Source organism: Octopus bimaculoides, chromosome 3 (genome assembly GCF_046866305.1).
Source record: "Octopus bimaculoides isolate indiv1 chromosome 3, ASM4686630v1, whole genome shotgun sequence".
Classification (NCBI taxonomy): Eukaryota; Metazoa; Mollusca; class Cephalopoda; order Octopoda; family Octopodidae; genus Octopus; species Octopus bimaculoides.
Genome location: NC_142930.1, coordinates 24,839,619 through 24,861,283, shown reverse-complemented (window position 1 = coordinate 24,861,283; position 21,665 = coordinate 24,839,619). Strand labels below are relative to the sequence as shown.

General features: G+C 33.9%; 1 protein-coding gene across 3 annotated transcripts in view; it reads left to right on the top strand.

Moving 5' to 3' along the window:
• Nucleotides 1–21,364, top strand: part of LOC106878285 (uncharacterized) — a 108,298-nt gene extending 86,934 nt beyond the window's left edge. For all 3 annotated transcript variants that reach the window (XM_089348688.1, XM_089348687.1, XM_089348686.1), the window contains exons 6-11: nucleotides 7,651–7,845; nucleotides 8,735–8,872; nucleotides 11,033–11,168; nucleotides 15,752–15,843; nucleotides 16,593–16,723; nucleotides 18,019–21,364. In XM_089348688.1, the coding sequence (XP_089204814.1) occupies nucleotides 7,651–7,845; nucleotides 8,735–8,872; nucleotides 11,033–11,168; nucleotides 15,752–15,843; nucleotides 16,593–16,723; nucleotides 18,019–18,169 (843 nt within the window). In that variant the 3' untranslated portion in view covers nucleotides 18,170–21,364. The remainder of the gene's footprint in view (nucleotides 1–7,650; nucleotides 7,846–8,734; nucleotides 8,873–11,032; nucleotides 11,169–15,751; nucleotides 15,844–16,592; nucleotides 16,724–18,018) is intronic.
• Nucleotides 21,365–21,665: the final 301 nt, after the last annotated feature.

Below are 21,665 nucleotides of genomic sequence, written 5' to 3'. Positions count from 1 at the left end.
CCACAGGTTCCCTCCACAGTTAGAGATTTGCACTTTTTCACACAGCTGTCCTTGTCCATACGCATCATATGACCATACCAGTGCAGTCTTCTCTCTTGCACACTACATCTGATGGCTCTTATCCCCAACTTTTTTTTCAAGATGCTAACACTCTGCTGTACATGCACACTGTTATTGCACATCCAGTGAAGCATACTGGCTTCAATTCAATCAAGCCTACACATGTCTTTGGTAGTATCAGCCCATGTTTCACTGCCATGTAGCACAGCTGTTCACACACAGGCATCATACAGTCTGCCTTTCATTCTGAAGAAAGGGCCTTTGTTACCAACAGAGGTAGGAGCTCTCTGAACTTTGTCCAGTCTATTCTTATTCTAGCAGCCACTCTCTCAGAGTATCCTCCTCCACTACTGACTTGGTCACCTAAATAATGGAAGCTATCAACTTCTTCTAGCTTACCCTACTGGCATTGGATGGAGTCTATTTTCTGTACATTTGTAGTGTTTATTGTACCTGTGCACCTTCTACACACAAAAACTATTTTCCCTGTCAAGCTCCCCCTGATATCGTTGCACATCTTATGTGTCCATAGCTTCCACTGGGTATATCTTATGGAGTTTCTACCTACACCTTTTCTACAGATTGAGCAGGGCCATCTACTTGAAGGGACTTGTGATTTGTCCTCTTTCCTACTTACTAAGACTTTGGTTTTTGCTAGAGTAACTCAAAGGCCCTTTGATTCTAGACCTTGCATCCACATGTGAAATTTCTTCTCTACTTCTGGAAGTGATTCAGCTATGAGAACAAGGTCAGCAGTATAGAGGATCTCCCAGAGGCAGCCTATCTTAAATTCTTGTGTTATTGCCTGGAAGACTATGATGAACAGGAGGGGGCTGAAGACTAATCCTTGGTGAGCCCCTACTGGATGTAAAAAAATCTAACTCAACAAATTCTGTCTGACTCTTGCAAGCATGGAAAAGTAAACATATATAGATGATGAGAAAAAACTATGATGATAGATATATATGAATATATATATCTATCATGTGTGAGCTCACACACACACAAACATCTCTTTATCCATAACCTTATTCTGTTTTACCTGGGGATTCTTCTATGTGATCCCTAATGTTATGGATAAAAATCTACCGACATTCAGACATCTTACTTTGAGTTCTTTATTCTTAATGGCCTGACCATTTTTCTATGAACTAGCCAGCCCCAGGCATGTTTGTGTGTGTGTAAAACATCATGTAGAAGAGAAGTGAGATATCAGGTATATTTAGTAAGAGAAGAGACAGAAAAAAATGTTTCCACATGTTCACCAACATCAGGATCAGAGGCAATGCTGCTCAGCATCTCTAAACACGTACTAGAAAGAGTGAATATTCATTAGGGCAAATTGAATATGGAATGATAACAGTGCATTTGTTCTCAATGATACTGAAAAGAAAGGGGCATGGAATTGCTACAGTGAGATGTTGTTCAATGTGGAGAATGCATAGGAGAGAATCTAATCCAAGAAAACCTAACAGAGGTATCAACCATTAAAGTTGATGACAGTATGAGAGCTGAAGTGGTTAAGGATATAAAGGCAAAGAGAGCAGCTGATCTATTGGAGACAGCTGCTGAAATGTTTAAAATATCTGGTGAAGTAGGGTATAGGCTAGTCACTTGAATAGTTTATTAGATAATATAGGAAAGTGTTGCACCCAAAGACTGGCAAAGAAACAACAATACTAAACCATTATAGAGACAAAGGTGATGCACTAAAGAAAGCAGACTACAGAGGCATCAAAATTTGGATCAAGTTATGAAAGTTATAGTAAGAGTTATTCTAAAATTTATTAGAAATAGAATTAACCTGAATAAGATACAGTTTGGTTTTGTGCTAGTAAAAGGTACAACTGATTCCATCTTCCCAGTGAAACATCCGAAAAAGTACCTGGCTAGGAGCATGCTTTTGTACTCAGCATTTGTTGACCTAGAGAAGGCCTTTGTCAGAGTCCTTTGCGCCATCGACTGGAAGTCATGAAAGAAACTTGGAGTTGATAATATGTTATGAGGGTTTGTAGAAGCCATGTACAGAGATGCAATGAATTTAGCATGCAGACAGTATTCTTAGGCCATAACAGAGGAGTGTAAGGCTAACAGAAACCTCCCTGTGCTGATGAGCTTGTTCTTATTTCAAAATCAGTGAAAGAATTGAAGACATGAAAACAAAACATGGAAATGAATGGTCTTTAAAGTAAATTTAGCAAAAAATTAAAGTTCTGCTCAGTAGAAAAGAAGTGAAGTAATTGTTTATAAAAAGTTCAGGAAGCTTTTATTTTTATTAGTTTCATCATCATCATTTAATGGCAGTTTTCCATGCTGGCATGGGTTGGACAGTTTGACAGGTGCTGGCCAGCTGGAGGGCTGCACGAGGCCACAGTCATCTGTTTTGGCGTGGTTTGTATGGTTGGATGTCCCTCATGTACATCAACAAAGATTCCAATCCTACCTGTGGTTTTCTAAACCTAAATCAAAAGTATTGGAAGAGGAATCTCTAACTTGTTAAATAAATTTTGCAGAAAATCATCTAGTTCAATCAATCCTTCTCATTAAAAATGCAATCCAACATAGTTAAACATTTCTTAGGTGTAAAGAACAATTATTTTCCACTCAACCTTTGTTATAAGAAATTATTTAATAGAAATAATTTGAAACTAAGCTATAGTCATACATCATACATAAAAAATATAATTATAAAAAAACAATCCAAACCAGTTGAAACAAAGATTCATGTTCTCTCTATCAGTTATGCAATATGGAAACAATTATCAATGATGCCAAGGCCATCTTCACAAAACAAAACTTAGATACTGAAAACTAACGTTATACTGGCATGACAGATGGTAAATTCAAATACTGCTATTTGAATTACACCTCTTCATCCAGAAATATAATGAACTAAATTCTTCAACTATATTTAGAAATTGAAAATATATTGAACTAAATTAAACCTCAACTGAGAAATTCTTAAATAGTATGTCATACTCAAGCAGTACAAAACTCTAAAATTTATACCGTTCTCAAAAGAATTTCATTCTTATGAATCTCAACAAATGCAGATATTTTTGGATATTCCTTTTAGCTTCCAAGAAAAACACAAGATCACCAGATTAAGCCATTTAACACACTCCACTAATTGTAAAGACTTACAGAAACACAGTTTATTTAAACTTTTTAGGACTTGACAAAATTTCAAACTGAAGTATCTAATTTATGGGAGTTAAGTGACATTAAAGAAACAAAGTGTTATGCTCCCTTTTGAAGTAGTTTCAAGGAAATGTACTAAGAAAAAGAGAATATATATTTAAGTACAAAGTAAACCTGTCTACTTTTTTATTACACTACCTGAAAATAACAAAGGCAAGTGAGACATGGTGAGCATATTTACTTACAACTTTTTCTTCCTTTAATAAAATATAAACCAAATGATCATTTGGCTGGAATTATGCCACAAAAGTGTTGGCGAAGGGAGATAAGCAAGTACACAAGCCTTTTAAAACTAAATAAACATTTTTAAGACTGCTTTTCTTCTTATATTTTTCTAAAATTTTAACTCTGATGTAGTGTAATGAAAAATGTATGAATATGTTATGTGAGTAATTATGTCCATTTTGCTGAATATTTAGTCTTCCAAGCTTTTGTTGTTCTGACTTTTACGGCATTTAATATTCAACCTTTTCATGTTCATCCTTCTTTTGTTTGGCTTTATGACCCAAACTGTTATAGGAGAAGTCTGAACACCCCACGTGACTGAAGGTGAACTAACCGATTACAATAAATAAGAACTGAGTGAACTGTCAGGTAGGGAGTTGATGGAGTCAGTTCAACTGTGTTGGTTTACCATGTTAGTCTGACATGTATTGGTTTAACAATCTGTAGTTGAACAGTATCGTACCTACCCTCGAGTAGTACAAAGTGCGTTCTGTGTTAACATATATTTCTGTAATAGGTTACTTTTAGATAACCACAACCAACTATTTATTTGTGTAATACCATATACACCAGACATGTATACCCACTTCATAACACAAACCCATATAATATGTATGTTTTTGCTACAAACAAAAGCTTACTCCATTATGCTGTGAAGTTTATATTTATTCAGAGTTAATCAATGATTCACTTTGTTTTATATAACTTGTACTCAGTCAGGCAACACTGAGATGAATGGTTTGTGTTGACAAAACACTGGAATAGCTGATTCTCATTGACCTGGCTGCAAACATGTATCACACGTTTGCAGATTATATTGTAGCTGTTAATTTGTTCTTCTGTTATATAGGGAAGAACACTCAGGTTTGACTGCGCATATCAAGGGTGACTATCCTGCATTGATTTGGACATGTAGATTTTGATGCATATGCAAATCTAGAAACTTCTCCAGACAGATGGAATTTTTCCAAAAGAAATTGTAGACAATGGTAGTAGATAATATCTCAGATCTTTTGTTTAATAATATCACTGATTATTTCAGGATTTAGAATTTCCCAGTCAGTGCCCCCACTACCAGTGGCTGGTTTATTACACCTGTTAAGATGAATCTTCCAAAACTGACTTTGCAACCTCCCTCAATATGCCATTTTTTTCAATCAAACCTAATCTATAATAGCCAACTCTTTTATAGCATAGGATAGCTCTACCTACAATATTATAAGTTATAGAAACCTGTTCGGTTCCATGATCCCTTTCTTTGCAAACAAACTGGTTTAGAATGGTGTAGTTCTTTCCATCAACTGATCTGAATGAATGTATATTTTAATTACATTGATTCTTAAGGGAATTTCTGTTGAGTTCATTATAATTTTTCTTACTGCTGGTTATATGGTTGCTCTATATATCACTGCTTTAGAGTCTCTAAGTAGACATTTGTGAGGTTACTGTAGTTATAAATTGGATGTAGGGATACTTTGCTTGATTGGTTATCTAAGGTTATAAAGTGAAATATGAGGAACATATTGTGGTCCAGACCACAATAGCTGACTTTAATATTATTGCTATTAAAAAATTTATGATATGTATCCTTAGTTGGAAAGTGGAATCTTATTAGATATAGAAATATCCTGGTTCTGTTGGTAACTACTCAACAATTAACTCAATTGATATCTTACTACACAATCAGTTCATTTCAATGCTAACAGAATACTGCAAATGGCAGAAAACTATGAGGAGCTGCTGATTTCTAACACATGCATGTGCATGCGTGCACACACACACACACACACACACACACACACACACATGTAAAGATTCTGTGCAGTTGTTCACATGTTGGCATCACCAAGTATAATAGTTATGTGTAGTTGTTTATATGTCATGCTTTGGTCAAGATATAGACAGATTAAAGTTCGATTCTCAGGTGTCACCAAGTGTGTAATGGTTATGGTTTAATAGTTGAAATGGCCTTTATTTTACTATTACAATATAAAAGGCAACTGCTTCTAGTTGTTGTATAAAGATTAGTTGAAGTTCTACTGTACATTTCATAGGTAGTTGAATTTATAATTGACCTCTCTGGATTGATGAGGAGAGATCGTGAAAGTTGTGAAGTCACTTTGTGACATGCCAGAGGTGCTCCTTTCACCTGGTGAAAGTAGAATTGAATTTGGGTTCTGTATTTATAATATTTTCCTACTTAAATTAGGTCAGGCTAAACAAAGGATTTTTTATGTTATCTCATCTGAACTATATTTAACTAAGGATTTTCAGGAAATACTATAGAACTGTTGACTCTCATAAATTTCTTAGAGCTAATGCGTAAAACAGTAGGAAGGGACTCGTAGAAAAATCTTGACTGGGTTTCAAATCCTGGCTAAGATTCCAAGAAGCAATTTGCTTCATATATATATATATATATATATATATATATATATATATACAGACACACACACATACATACTAAGTAAAATTGTGGTTGTCCTTGCATACAGACATGTCCCCAGCATCCTTCTTCTACTGAACATTTCTAATTTTGTGGTCTCATGGGTGCTGGTACCATATAAACAGTACTCATATCTGTGCTACGTAAAAGCACCCAGTACCCTTTGTAAAGTGGCTGGCATTAGGAAGGGCATCCACCCATAGAAACCATGCCAAACCAAACATGGAACCTGAGCAGCTCTTCAGCTGGCCAGCTCCTGTCAGACTGTCCAACGCATGCCAGCATGGAAAATGGACATTAAATGATGATGATGATGATGATGATGATGATGATGATGTTGACATACATACATATAAGAAATAATGATGAGGATATAAAAATCTTTTTTGTTTGGAGCCTGCTTGTTTTTTTAACAAAATAACCTTGATTACTTCTTTGTATCTTTCTACATTCACTAAAATCATTTCCAGATGATGAGACTTTGGAAATTGTTCCAAAGAAAACATACAGGAATAACTGAGAAATAGTCAAAGTCATTTTCCAAAAATAAAAAAAGCAAAACAAAAACTGGAGTACTGTTAAATTTGTTTTCATTAATGCATATATATATATAACAAAAGAGGGGGGGGGGTGTTTCCACGCAGGAAAAAAATATAGGAAAGTGTGTTGTTGAAAATGCACCTAAATTTCAAAAACTCGTAAATGTTTAAAATACATTTATTTACATATATACCAAACTAGTTTCAACAATATTTTTGTTTATCAATGGTAAAAGTTCAAAATTAGAAAAAACATCTTTAAAAGTTTCAATATTGACAAATTAAAATGTTTCAATGTTGACAAATTAAAATGTTTCAATGTTGATAAATTAACATGTTCAAAACAGAAGGTGTAAGTTTGAATTTTCATAGCAGTCAATAAAATTAAAACTGTATATCAATTTGTTTGAATGTACAAGTTCATTAATTTTAGTGGTGGTCAACAAGTCATACTGAAAAAAACAAGTGTGAAATGAAAATTGTAAAAAAATGGGAATTTGGTTTACAGTTTTTCTGATCCTCTTCTAATAGACGCTTTCGCTTGTAGTGGTATGTTTTGGGATCAGATGAATTCATAATTTTTTCTGCAAGTGGATCTGATTTTTGATTCATTAAAATTCTGGTGACTTTTTTTTCAGTGGTCAAGCTTGTCATTCTGCTTGGTTAGTTTCCTTGTAGATACAGTTATAAGTCGTTCCGGTTGGTTGGTTCCCTTAAAGGGACATTTCGTTTTATTTGCTGAAGTTCGGTTTTGATTGGTCTGTAGTTAGGTGGCATCACCAACTGGTGTTTGCTACAATTATTTCATTTGGAGTTTTTATTTTGATGTGAACAATAAACAATTATTTAAATTGCACTATACATTATATCACTCAGAAGTTCATCAGGCAACCATGTGAGCAAGTGAACCATGACTTGTTGAGTAATCTAAAGGAGTATCAACAAGTGTTTGCATATATATATATACATATATATATATATATATATATACACACACACACCCGATAGATAGAGAGAGATGCACATACACACACATATGTATACATATATGTATTTATATGCATATATATATGCATATGTGTGTGTATGTGTGTAAATATAAACATTATATGTGTATATATATAATGTTTATACTAGTTTAGTCAGAATATGTCTCATGGGATACAATTATCATTTCAGGTATTACAATTTGATGCTGACAATGGCTTTGCCTTGGCTCATTTAGGATTCATTATCAAGGTTAGTGATAACAATCCAGCAAAAGCTATTCCATACTTGAAGTCTGGTATTGAAAGTGGAGATAAGAGTGCAGTTGATGCAAGATTCTACTTTCATCTTGGAGATGCCTACCAGCGTGTTGGACATCCGAAAAAGGTAATTAAAATTTCTTTAATTATGTTTTTTTATTATTTATGAGACTGCAGCTGTGCCCAGGTGAAATGGACACTACAATATCTGTAGCTTTATCCTAACTTCAGCATTGTACTGAGTCTATAGTTAAATCATTCAAGTTTGACCAGTTTAGTCTACCTAACTGAAAGTTGTTACTTTTTAACTTTGATCAAAGCTTGAGCAGACCCTTAATCAAAGGCATTTCAGCTATCACGTTGCTGACTCGCAGTTTGTTTGGAACAATAAAGTTCTTAAATGTATCATCAATGTTTATAAACTTTCATAGTCCCATCTTCAAGATGATGTGATGATAGCAGATATTTCTGCCAGTACATGTATGTATGTTCTTCTCTTTCTCTTTTAAATTAAGAGTAAATTTTGATTAGCCACCTACTTGGTAGCAAAGTTGTAAATGAAAGCATCTTTAATTATCAGCCTTTAAATCTTAAGAAGGTCTCGCAGATTTTTATTGTCCTAGATACTTTGATCATTTGTAGCATATGAATTGAGGATTTGCATTCTCTCCCCATGTGTTGATATATATCATGTTGCTCCAATAATAATAGATATGAAACTGAAAGTGTATCTTAATGTACTGGATTTGCAAACTTCTTATCAATGACTCATAGATGTCCTCTTTCTCTTGTCTTTTTCTAACCATGTTGGTGACCTGAAGGCAGCTGATTTCTTTGTGAACCCACACAACAATATCTGGCTGGTTGTGTTTTAACTTGCTGGCTGTTTTAGTTTTAGAGTTCTACCAATATTCTTTTGACCCATTAATTTCAATATGGTCAACTTTGTGCATGCACATGTGTGTATATAGATTTTATCTGTGTGTATATGTATGTATAATATTTTTTATCTTCAGGCTAAAGAAGTTTACGATGATGGAGCTGCCAAAAAACTATTCCTTTCCAGAGACCAGCGTTCTTTATACAATGTTGACAGACTTACAGGCAAACCATGGTGGGATCCTGAAGATTTACCTTATCAAAATACAATTGAGGTTTGTTAATTTTCAATGTGATTTCATTGCTCATCATATTTCAACTTCCTGAATGATATTCTTAACAGTCACCAGTATTTTCCCAACATACTCCATAATTTTGCTTATACATGTTCATTTGGCCTGCTAGAAATTGCAGTAAAATCTCCCTTAGATCACATCCTACAGTCTTAAAAAATGTAATTCTAGATACATGATGTCTAAAAGGAAGACAGGGTGATTGAGGTTGGAATGTCTTTGGCTATAGGTTTGTAGGACCATTGCTAACTTTGGGCTAATCAGCATCAACCATACCACTACCATCCTCATCGTGTGAGCCATTGAGAAACTATTAGGAAGTCCTCAACTACCTAGAAATAATGTCTAAAATCTCCCTCACATCACACAATAAAGAATGATTAGATAATGAATTTCTAGATAAATTACATCTGAAAGAAATAGGATGGTCACAACCGGAACACTTTTGATTAGAAGTTTGGTGATTAGTAGACTCTGTTAAAGACACTCAAGTAAACATGAAACTAGGTGATGGATTAAATCTACTATCTGATAACAGATGCAGTCCACCCAAAGAAGTTTGGGAGTTTCTGTTTACTCAATTTTACTCACTGGGATTGGATCAAGTTAAGGCTCTGAAAGATGTGTATCCAACAGATTGTGAAATGGGATCAAACCTGATCCTACATGGACATTGGTTAAAAATAAGCATTAGCATTGCTAATTAGGGAACTATCAAGTATGTAAGTTCATTTTCAGTGTAAGCAAATGTAAGTAAATATGAATATGATATTATTAGATAGCAAACAAAGAGTAAAGTAATATTTTAGAAAAAAAACAAAGGAAGTTATGTCAACAGTTCAAAATATTATTCCATCATTATTTATGACATGTTTCAAGAATTGAATTTATGGCACAAATTAACAGGTAGGAATTAAATAGAAAAATTAGATTTCTCACAACCTATTATATACTTTTCTAATGTTTTTTAACAAAACAAAGACCAGTAAGACCTTGTTAAGTCAATACCCAAACAGATATACCTCTGGATTTTTTTCTGAGCTGAGTTCATACTGATATCTGTTTTACAAAACTATTTCTTCATTTTAGATGTGTTGTTAACATAATGTTTTGATTGGTATTTATACTCAGTTAGCTTCATGTGATTAACTGTGCTAGGTCAGGGATTGAAGCTAGAAAATTTATTGTACCAACTGATTTGAATATTCAAGATTCATACCTTGACCTAGTTCAGAAATATCACTTGAAGGTGTTTGAAGAGAGAACCAGTTGAAACATCATGTAGACAATATATCCAAAATGAGGAAAATAATACAAAAAAGAAGTCCCAGTCACATGATGTATGTTTTTGCTTTATGTATTTTTATTTTTTTTTGTTATTCACTATTTTTGGTAAGTTCTATATTTCTGACATCACCATAGTATCAAATATAAATAAAGAGTAAATATAATATATTTAGATTTAAATAAATTGTGAAAGTTATCTGTCATACGTCACAAAAATCAATTGGAATGCAATCAAATTTTTAAACCATGTGAATTTTTAAAATGAATTATTGCCTTTTTCATGTTTTCAATATATTATTATAAAAGTTTTAATATCCTTTAATGCAGGCAATTGGTATAAGAATAAAGAATATTAATGTTTTTGTTGTTTAGCCTGAAGTCAACTTTGACTAAACAGACTTATGATCAAAAACATTCCATTTGTGTTTGTTCTTTGAATATCTGCCTTTTGTGTCTTTTGAATATCTGGCATTACATTGTTTAATGTGTTCTTCATTTTAAGATGTTATGGTGTGATTTGATGGAGATTTAGCTGCTATTTCTAGCCAACTGTAATTCCTCAGTTCATAAAATATTAATTGTAAGCAGGGCTGTCTATTTTCATATAGATATATACATACTAAGTTTATCTGATGTAGTTATTAATAGATATTTACATACCTATATTAATTATATAATAGATACATACATATATTAATTGTACTATTACATAAAAGTACAAAAAAACATAAGAGTAACATAATACACTTGTGATATAAATACAGGGTTTAGAAATTTGTTTTTAAAACATTTATTTGTGTATAGTCTAAGTTAAACCATTTATACATTTTTTCTTCAACTTTTCTATCTTATTAGACTCTCCAAAATAACTGGGAAATGATTCGAGATGAGGTCCTGGAATATTTTGACAGATCTGGTACAGATTTTGTTGATGAAGCAGAGAACCTTCTAGATAGAGGAATGTGGAGACAGATGACACTCTACCAAAGAGGTAATCTATAGTGATTAATTGGTGGTGGTGTTAATGCAGGAATTTTTAAGTACCTTATCTTCTGTTCTTAATTCTTTATAACAATTTAATTAAATTTATATGTATTTCTACAAGATTTAATTTTGTCCTAGGCAGTGGATTGGTAGAATCAGTAGAGCCTTCCATGAGATGTCTGCTGTATTTAGTTACAACCCTTTGCAACCTCTGTTTTCAAAGTCTAATTTAACACTGGGGTCAATTCTTATAATGCATCCTAGATGTGAATGGTGTTGTAATAGGAGAAAATCTTTTCTCTGTGACCCAGAGTTCTGAGATTTGACCTTGCTATTTCTTCCCACAACTTCAGAAGTTATAGAGGTTAAGGGTATCTGGTGCATGCAGACTTGATGAGACCCCTTAAGACCCATCCCCCCTCAGCAAAAATTAAGTCCAAAAAGCATATCGTTTATGTCTATACCCCTGCACCCAGTCTGTTTCTGTCAAGCTTTTTCATAACTCCCTTCCTTCTATCACATTTCTAACTACAGCACTATTTACTCAGCTGCTGTAATTGTATGAGAGCAGAACTACACATATTTCACTCCTCCTTCCTTTTCATGCTACTAATTCTCCTAGCCTTTGGAACTACTTCCCTTGCTACCCATTTTGCATTTTCAGTATCATCCCTTATTCCTTTGTTTTCCACTGAATAACTTACCATATCTGCCAGAAATAGTCCCCTTCCACCTTCAGTTGTCATTTACTAAACCACTCCTACATATCTCTAACCTCCACCTCTGTCACTGTGTATCCCTCTCTCTCTACCTCAACATTATCTCCCTATTTCTCTCTCTCTCTCTCTATGGTTTTATTATACTGTTGCTTTCCCCCCCCCCCCAACCTACTCTTATGTACTACCATTCATCACCTCCTCAGCCTGGATCCACTCTGAAATTCACCATTGCCCACACATCTACTTGTGTTCACCATTTTCTGTATTCACTGCTATCCCCATCTCTAACCATCTACCACTCGCCTTTCACACTTTTGCAAACCTACCCATTCAGCCATCTTCATTTCTTTGTTCCTATTCTCTCTTATAGCCATCCTCCTGTACCTAGATGGTATACCCTGACACCTCATCACTACCAGCTTTTCTCACTTTTCAATTCTGGTAGCCATGTATCTCCTCCACCGCAAAACACTTGTTCTTGTTTTTCAGTCATACTTTAGCCTTTCAATACTTTGTATAAAGCCAACACCCCAATACTGTTCCCCAACTCCTTCAAGATGACTTTCCTTGTGATTTACTTGATCTCTCTAGCACTGGTGTCACTAAAAGGCTCTCAGTTCACTATTGGCATTAGGAAGGGTATCAAGTGAAAATAAGCATGCCAAAGCATACATTAGAGCTCAATGCAGTCCTCTGGCTCTTCTCATCCTGTTGAACCATCTGTCCAACCCATGTCTGCAAAAAACAAGGAATTTAAATGATAATGATGATGAAAGTATATATATAGTTATGCATGTATGATTGTGTATGTGGGACTTCCCCCACCTCTCTCTCCAATGTATTTCAATTAGAAACGTAAACATCAGGGAGAAAACTGAGAAATTGGTGCTTTCAAGCAAAAATAATGTATGGTATTTATTTTATTCAAATTTCACTGATGCTTTGTCACTCTAGCCATCATGAATGCATAGAAGCAATGATTGGCTCATTATTAATCAGGTCAATGACATTATTGCTCACGAAATGTGATGTTCATTTTTTTTTTTTTTTTTAATCAGTGAGCCACATGGATGAGTTTAATTTAGAATTAAGACAAGAATGACACACCATACAACAGACCCAACTGATATCATTATGGAAAAACAATAATTATGATAGAGGCATCACCACCTCCATCATCACCATCATCATCATCATTATTTTTTTATCTTTATTATTTTATTATTATTAGGGTGGTGAGCTAGCAGAATCATCAGCATGCTGGATGAAATGCTGAGTGGCATTTTGTTTGTTCTGAGCTCAAATTCTGCTGCAGTTAACTTTACCTTTCATTCTTTTAAGGTCAGTAAGATAAGTACCAGTCAAGCACTGGTGCCAATCTAACCAACTGGCCCCTTCCTACAAAATTTCAAGTCTTGTGCCTATAGTAGAGATGATTATTATTATTATATGTTTTGCTTTGTATTTGTACAAGTTGGCTCCAAGTCTCATCCAGAGACCTCAAGAGACAACAAGTTAGAAGTTCATGTTGGTGTTATGCGTAGGGTGTCATATATTTAGTTTTGCACATGGTATTGTTCTATAGATTGTTTAAGAAACCAAGAAATTTATGAGTTTGTTTTAAAATTTGAGATTACATAGACAGTATTTTACATAAGATATGGGCAGTTCCCATGAGCACTATCTTTTGAATTTCTGCCATTTTGGGGTTTCCTGGTATCTGAGCTAGGTAGCAATCAGCCCCTTTTGCTACCATTCCTAGGGCACCTATGACTACAGGTATTGTTTTAGTTTTGAGGTTCCACATTTTGCTAATTTCTATTTCAAGATCTTTATACTTGCTCAGTTTTTGGTAGTTCTTGACAGATGCATTTATGTCAATTGGGACAGTCATATCAATGAGGAGGCATGATTTTTGTCTAGCCTATTCGCATCTATCTTTCTGTCAGTTTGAATAGTGACATTCCAGAGGAGTGAGAGGCGATCATTTTCAAGCACTGGAAATGGTTTGTGTTCCCACCAGTTTTTATCATGGGGCAGGTCCAGGTTTTTGCAAATTACCCAGTTGATATATTGTGCTGCTCTACTATGCTTGTTGAGATACTCTGTAGGTGCACATGGAGACATGATCAATAGTTTCATTTTGTTGTTGATATACACATGTTGGGCTACTGCCATTCTTTAATAAACCCTTCTGTTTCTAATTTTAAGCCAGAAGACACTAACCATTGATGGGTAAGGGCTTTGTAAACATTGACACTATTCGCTCGCTTTGGGTATTTGCCATTGAGAGGATTTTCTTGCCATTTATCAGTAATATCTAAGGCAGCAGTTTTAGCACAGCTTTTCATACGCTTAGCTTTTTCTATGCTTCTTTCTAGTACATCTAATTCTGGAATTTGTCGTATTTGGAATTCACTTGTATATTCCGTTGCTTGTTTTCTTACTGAGTATGATGCTTTCTTGTTTTCATACTTTGAGACAAGTTTTAACATCCAGTCATCAGAGTTTTTCAGGTAGGTGTCTAGGCCAATTGTGGCAATCTTCATTGTTAATTCCAGTTGTAAAAGTCCACGACTACCCTTTTTTCTTTGCAGGTAAAGTCATTCTATATCTGCCTTAGAGTGGTGCATTCTATGCATTGTCAACAATTTTTATATTTTTCTATCAAAATTACATATTTCAGTAAGTGACCAGTAAATGGTATTGAAATTGTAAGTCATGACTGGTATGGCCGAAGTGTTGATCGCTTCGATCCTGTTTCTTGCATTCAGCTGTCTTGAGTATTGCCCTTACCGTGCGATAACATTTTCTTCTGATCCTTTCCCTCATCACTGAATGTTTGGTTCCGTCTCCTTCAAATACCCCTAGGTATTTGGAGCTCTCCACTAGTTCTAATTCCTTTATGACATTCTGCTGGTCAAGATTAACATTGGATGTTTCTGTCATTTTTCCTTTGATAAAGGTAGCTTTTGCACATTTATCGAGGCCAAATTGCATCCTGATGTCATCACTGAATTGTTTAACAGTCGTTAGTAAGCCCTGTAGTTGTTGGTTATTTTTTTTGCAAAGTGCTTTAAATTATTGATTTTACTCAAATTCTTATTCCTGGTAGAATTTATGTGGGTAGCAGGTTACTACCTGTAACCTTAGCTATCCACAGGCTTTCAATAGTCTTTCAAGTGCTTAAGATCCTCCTGATGATCTTTCCTGGCCTTAAAAGGCAAACTTTCTATAGAAACTCTACAGGTGCATTCTATCCCAATTTCATTGAACCATTTGTCTATTTCTTTACTTACAGTTCCCAATACACCCATTATTACAGGCACAACTTTTACAGTTTTCATACTCCAAATTCTTTTAATTTCAAATTTTAAGGGATTATATTTTTTGTTTGTTTTTCATCCTCTTTCTTAACAATCCTGAAATCAAACAGGCATGATAGATCAATTAGTAAGCAGCTTTGTTTTATTATTATATAGTTGTTCAACATTTGGTAGTTTGAGGCAAATTTCTACTGCCTCACTTGCTACATCTCCATGTTGCTGGGGTGTGTGTTCTTTTCTGTTGTTGGGAGTGTGCAAACTTTTCCCGGTATTGTATTGCATTAGTTTTTCTCTCTTGAGGTGTAGTGCAGTCTTTTGTTGTATTACTGCTTGTATTGTGTGTTGAGTATGTAATGTGTTGGTTACCTGGATTGCTGGTGAAAGTTTATTTCACTGGATAATTGCTGTATAGAGGGTGTCTTTTGTTTGTGGGTTGTTTTGTTTAAGTTGTATTATTGAATTGATAGAATCTTGTGTAGATTATTATTATTATTGCCAATTAGTATTTGACTGGCAAGTTTATGATTATTGTTTTCTATCTACAGGAGAACGAAATAAAAAAGGTTGTTTAAATGTCCTTAAAACTTGTGCATTACTTGATAATTTACAAGATGCTACCAACTGTAGGAGAGGACAGGTAGGAATATCTTTTTATCAGTACGTCTTGTTGTTATTACATCTTAGGTTCAAGGCATGACTTTAAACTGCATCCATTAGTGGGACTCTGGTTTAGGTATCCCAAGGCTTTGAGGAGTGTGGAACCATCTCTTAGCCACAATTGTTCTCAAGTCTTCTCTGACCCAGATTAGTAGCACCTGTCAGGGTCCCAGTTATGGGTTAACTAGCATATGTGATGGCATTCCATCTGTGTGTGGGTGCACAGAAATACCCTTGGTTGGTGTCAGGATGTGCAGTAAAGCCACTTGGTGTGAGGGACTCCTAGCTGTTGTCACAGCATCCTTCTAGTAGGGAGACATTATGATGTAAAAGCTGCAGTTTCATGCGATTAATACCTAAGCCTGTCATTGGGTACTAATCACAAGATCTCCAGAGAGTGGTACTTGTGTTGTGCAAGCATTTATCACTATAATCAAATGACATACATGTGTCACTTTATAGTTACCTCATATTAGAGTGTTTACACTATATACTATGGTGTCTTGTATGCCAGAAAATACAGTATATCATAATTATTAAATTAATAAAACAAAATAAAAAGTATTTGTGAAGCATCAAACTTCAAAGATAAACTGAGATGGGGTCAAGACTCACAGAATAATGTTATACTCCAGATTTTTTTAAAACCTTGCTACAAATGAAGAATGCATATTAATATATCCATAACACAGGTTTATTTGTAACCATTTTTTTCCTTCTATGTGGCAGGTAAAATTTTCCATCATGAAACCAGGTAGTCATGTATGGCCACATTGTGGTCCAACAAATTGCCGTTTAAGAGCCCATCTTGGCTTAGTAATTCCTGGCGGTGTTAAAATAAGAGTTGGCAATAAAACAAGGTAATGTTTGCTAACTTTTTTTTTTTAGACTTGTTTGATATTTGTTTCATGGATCAAGTGATATAAAGTGCATTCTTCTTCTTCCATGGCTTGGCATGTTTTTACATCAACATTGTCAGAAGATTGGAAATGAACAACACCACTTGCGACAGTGGTGCTCATTTACAACTACCACAATGTTAAGACAAGGAAACACAAACACACCCATCCACCCACACACAGACACACTCACTACTTGACACACTGTTGGTTTGTTTATGTCCCCGTAACTTAGTACTTCAGTAAAAGTTGGCAAGGGAGTTTGAATCATCAAAGAAGCTTCTAATGTGGCAATTTGACCTGCTGAAAATAGAAACCAAATTTTCTTTAAATCACACCCTAATACCTTAAAAAAAAGGGACAAATTGAATAATTTAGTCACACAATACCCGAGAAAATGACGGATGTCATAGTTGAAAGACCTTGGATGTATGGTGAAGCACGGCCTGTAAACATTGAGCCTCGCCGAGGCAATGACTAGTGACTGAAACCTTTAGAGATATGCTGTGCTTGAGAAGACCCAACAAGCCAACTGAGACCATAACCCATGGCCTATGCCAGCTGACTTATGAGTACCTTTCATTCTTTGGACAATAAACTTTGCTTGTGAAGACATGTTGAGGCAAGTGAAATCAAAATCGCTGACGTGACCAATGACAGTACTGTGCCAGTGGCATGTAAAAAGCACCATTCGAGCGTGATCATTGCCAGCGTCACCTTACTGGCACATGATAAACAACATTCGAGCATGGTCATTGCCAGTGCCGCGTGACTGGCTCCCATGCAGGTAGCACGTAAAAAACACCCTTTGAGCGTGGTTGTGACCAGTACCGCCTGACTGGCCCTCGTGCCGGTGGCACGTAAAAGCACCTGCTATACTTTTGGAGTGATTGGCATTAGGAAGGGCATCCAGCTGTAGAAACTTTGCCATTGCAGATTGGAGCCTGGTGCAGCCTTCTGGCTTGCCAGTCCTCAGTCAAACCGCCCAACCCATGCCAGCATGGAAAGCAGATGTTAAACAACGATGATGATGATGATAATATTGTACATACATTAAATCTATAGTGTGATAGCAGCTTTTGTCTACAAGCAGCTTACATCATTTGACATAAGATGTATATTTTCACAAGTAGGAAAATAAAGATTTAACTTTGCTTTACTTAAAATTTCAGACACTGGATAGGCAAAGAAATATTTAATAATAAATGTAAATTAACTAAATTAAAATATCTTATATTTTCTTTTTATTCCCTCAGGCATTGGAAAGAAGGGGAATTTTTAATATTTGATGATTCTTTTGAACATGAAGTCTGGCATCAAGGAAAAGGAAACCGAATTGTATTGATTGTCGATTTTTGGCATCCAGAACTGACGGAACATGAAAAATCTACACTATCACCAATTTAGAATTTTAGCTTTTTTATATTAATATTTTTATTTTTTTCTTTCTTTTTTTTTTAGGATTCTAAATAATTGACAATGACTTGCCAAAATATTGAGATTAATTCTTCATCTTAGTTTTGGACAGAGATATTGAGTATATTATTATTCATATTTTGCTTTCCATTCATATTTTTCTACATTTTAAACCCTATGGTATATTTTTTTCTTTTTTCTGTAAGGAAAAGAATTGTCTTTCAACTTTTTTTTTTCATGTTTTTCAAGCATGGAAAATAACTTTAAATAGAAAACTGGTCATACAAATAGTATATTAGATCTAAGCATATCACATGTAAAGAACAAATCTAAGGTTTATGTACATAATGTATGTGGTGTATATATACATATATGTATACAATGTGTATTTTCATGCATTGTTATATGCATATATATGTAGCAACCCAGATTTCACATCCACACCTAAAGTTTTTTGTGCAAATTGTTTTGTTTGGCTGACTGTACTCATCAGTGGGCTGAAAATTGTGTGTGTATATGAGTATACACACATGCACATGTGCACGCATGCACAAATAGACATACACACTAAAGGTGCTAACTAAATTTAGGAAAAAAATTTTCCTTGTCTATGAAAACTATGATACAATCTTAATGAATGTTTAATTTTTGTTTTCAACACAGTCTAGTCATTTTTTATCTTTTTTTTTAATATAAAATTTCAATCAAAAATCTCAGATTTTATACTTTTTATTACATACTTCTCACTCTTGGATATTGCAAATAACAAATAATATACACACTTAACATGTATAAAATGATACTTTAAATATTAATTGTGATACATAAGTGTAAGAATGTGAGATGATACCATCTAAAGTGAGAATGAAGAGACATGAGAATAGAAGGAAAATATAGCTACTGGAATTCTTTTAATTTGTTTTTACTTAAGCCAGACACATTACACACTAATATATATCAGTGTGTATAGACATGAACAAAATGTTTAATCTCTTACCAATATGTTTCAAACAACATTAAATCAGTAATTTTTTTGAGATATATTAGTTCTAGAATCACTGAATACTTATATTTTATCTATAATATTGAATGAAGACATTTTATTTGCTTTTATAGACTACTATAGATGCCACTGAAACTGGTTTTTGTAGACCATGTTAATATTTTTTTTTTCTACTCTTAAATTAATTGCTTTATATTATATTGTTCTGAAAGATAATCCTTTACAAGGTATTTTACCTCACATTCCACATTTAGTTGAAATTATAATAGATTATTATACTAACTAAAATCAGTAACATCTTATAGCATCAGCACACTGTTCAGTTACCTAAGGACCCCATAGGTTCCTGGGCAAATGCCCAGTGTGCTGTCAAAAAGTATTATAGGACCCAGTGCATTGGTCTGCCCAGGGGCTTATAATGCTGTTAAGATGTCCCTTACTAAAATATAGTTTTACATAAGCCCACTAATCAACATCACCAGTTTTGAAAAAAAAAAAAAGATAGCAACAGTTATTATTATTGTTGTTGTTTAGCCCGAAGTCTGTTGTGATAAAACAAACCTATGATCAAATACATTCTAGCCATGACTATCAAATTTTCTTTTCCAGACACACGTAAGATTGTATTATCTAATAACTCCTTCCACATTTTAAGACAATAGAGTATAATTTGATGGAGATTTAACTGTTATTTCTAACAAGTCGAACAACTCTATAAATTCCTTTGTTGGCTAAAGGTGGAGTTTGATTTCTCTTTATTTTTTTTATCAGATATACTTCTGTAATATCTTGTTAACACCAGATCAGCTCCTTTTTTTATATCAAATTTCTGGATAAGGACTTGAAATTGCCTACATTTTGCTATTTCATTTTAAAAACAGTAATAAATTTTAAACTACATAATCATCTTTTGTTGTGTCTAGGGAGAATCATCATGCCAATATAATTAACACACACACACTAGTTCAATTCCACTTGTTTATTAAATATCTGATTTTGGGGGTGGGTGGGTGTTGGGGTCAAATCAAATATTTAATAAATGAGTGGAATTGAACCAGTATGTGTGTTAATTATATTGGTATGACTCTCCCTAGACAACAAAATTTGTTTCAACACACAAATTCACATAAAGAATCTTGCAAACCAAATACAAAAATGAAGTATATAATCATCTATTTTAGAAATTAAAAAGTCTTAAAATAAGGATTTCTTTTTTGTTTAGATAGGAATCTAAACAAAAATTATGACAGGGAAGTGTCATAATCATTTGAACCAGCCTTAGTATATTCTACATTTTAATTCCAGTTGCCAGGAAAGTATCAAATATTAAAAATTGGTATATCCAATTGTGTTACACTGCTAAATTCAGTGGCTATTTAAGCAATGTTTGGGATGGTTCAGTGGGTTGGATGTGGTGCTGAAGGAGCAATAACTCCTGAAATATGCATATACACCCATTACCTATTTTTCTATCTTCAATTGCATTGTTTGCAGACACATTTATATATGAAATGTTATAACTCACAATGCTGGCACTAATTTCTATAGAAAATCTCTAGAGATACCTTTAAAAAGTGATTCTACATTTTACACATTAAAATACTGTTGTATAAAAATAATATTCTTCTATTTCAAAGATTTTGAATATTCAGCAGACATGTAAAAGTTCTATGCTAAATCATGCAAAATAGCAGGCATCAATCTTACTTTTTCCAACTTGAAAGTATTTATTACATTCTTAATATTTTATTTCCGCTGCATTTAGTTTGGATTATTTAATTTTTGTTTTCAAGTGGTCACATTTAAATTTTGGCTTTTCTCCACAATTATAACTCTTTGTTTTAATTATGAGGATATAATGAAAACCCAAACAATGTACATTTAAAATATTAGATATATTTTCTATATCCTACAGTACATCAACTCATAAGAAAATTACAAACAAATTACCATTATTCCTAACCATGACATCTTTTCCCTCCATTCAGATGAGTCTATTTCATAAAAATATTTTTTGTTTTTGTTGGGTTTTTTATCAGAATATATTTACAATTTAAAAACAAACAAAAAAAAAAGAAAAAAAATTTGACAAGTAGAACAATTTTTCTATCATAAATTCAGTATATTGAATTTATTTCTTCAGTTGCTTTTATAAATTTCTATTAAAATTTATTGTTCATTGATTAATTTACTTTATATATATATATATATGTATGTCCTTTTTTTTCATTTTCTTCGTATACCTTAACTAAACACATATGTTGAAAATGGAATGCTTTTAACATAATGTGCAACTTAATCTTGTTAATTTGATATCTGGAAAACAGATCATCATCATCATCATCATCATCATCATCATCGTTTAACGTCCGCTTTCCATGCTAGCATGGGTTGGACGATTTGACTGAGGACTGGTGAAACCGGATGGCAACACCAGGCTCCAATCTGATTTGGCAGAGTTTCTACAGCTGGATGCCCTTCCTA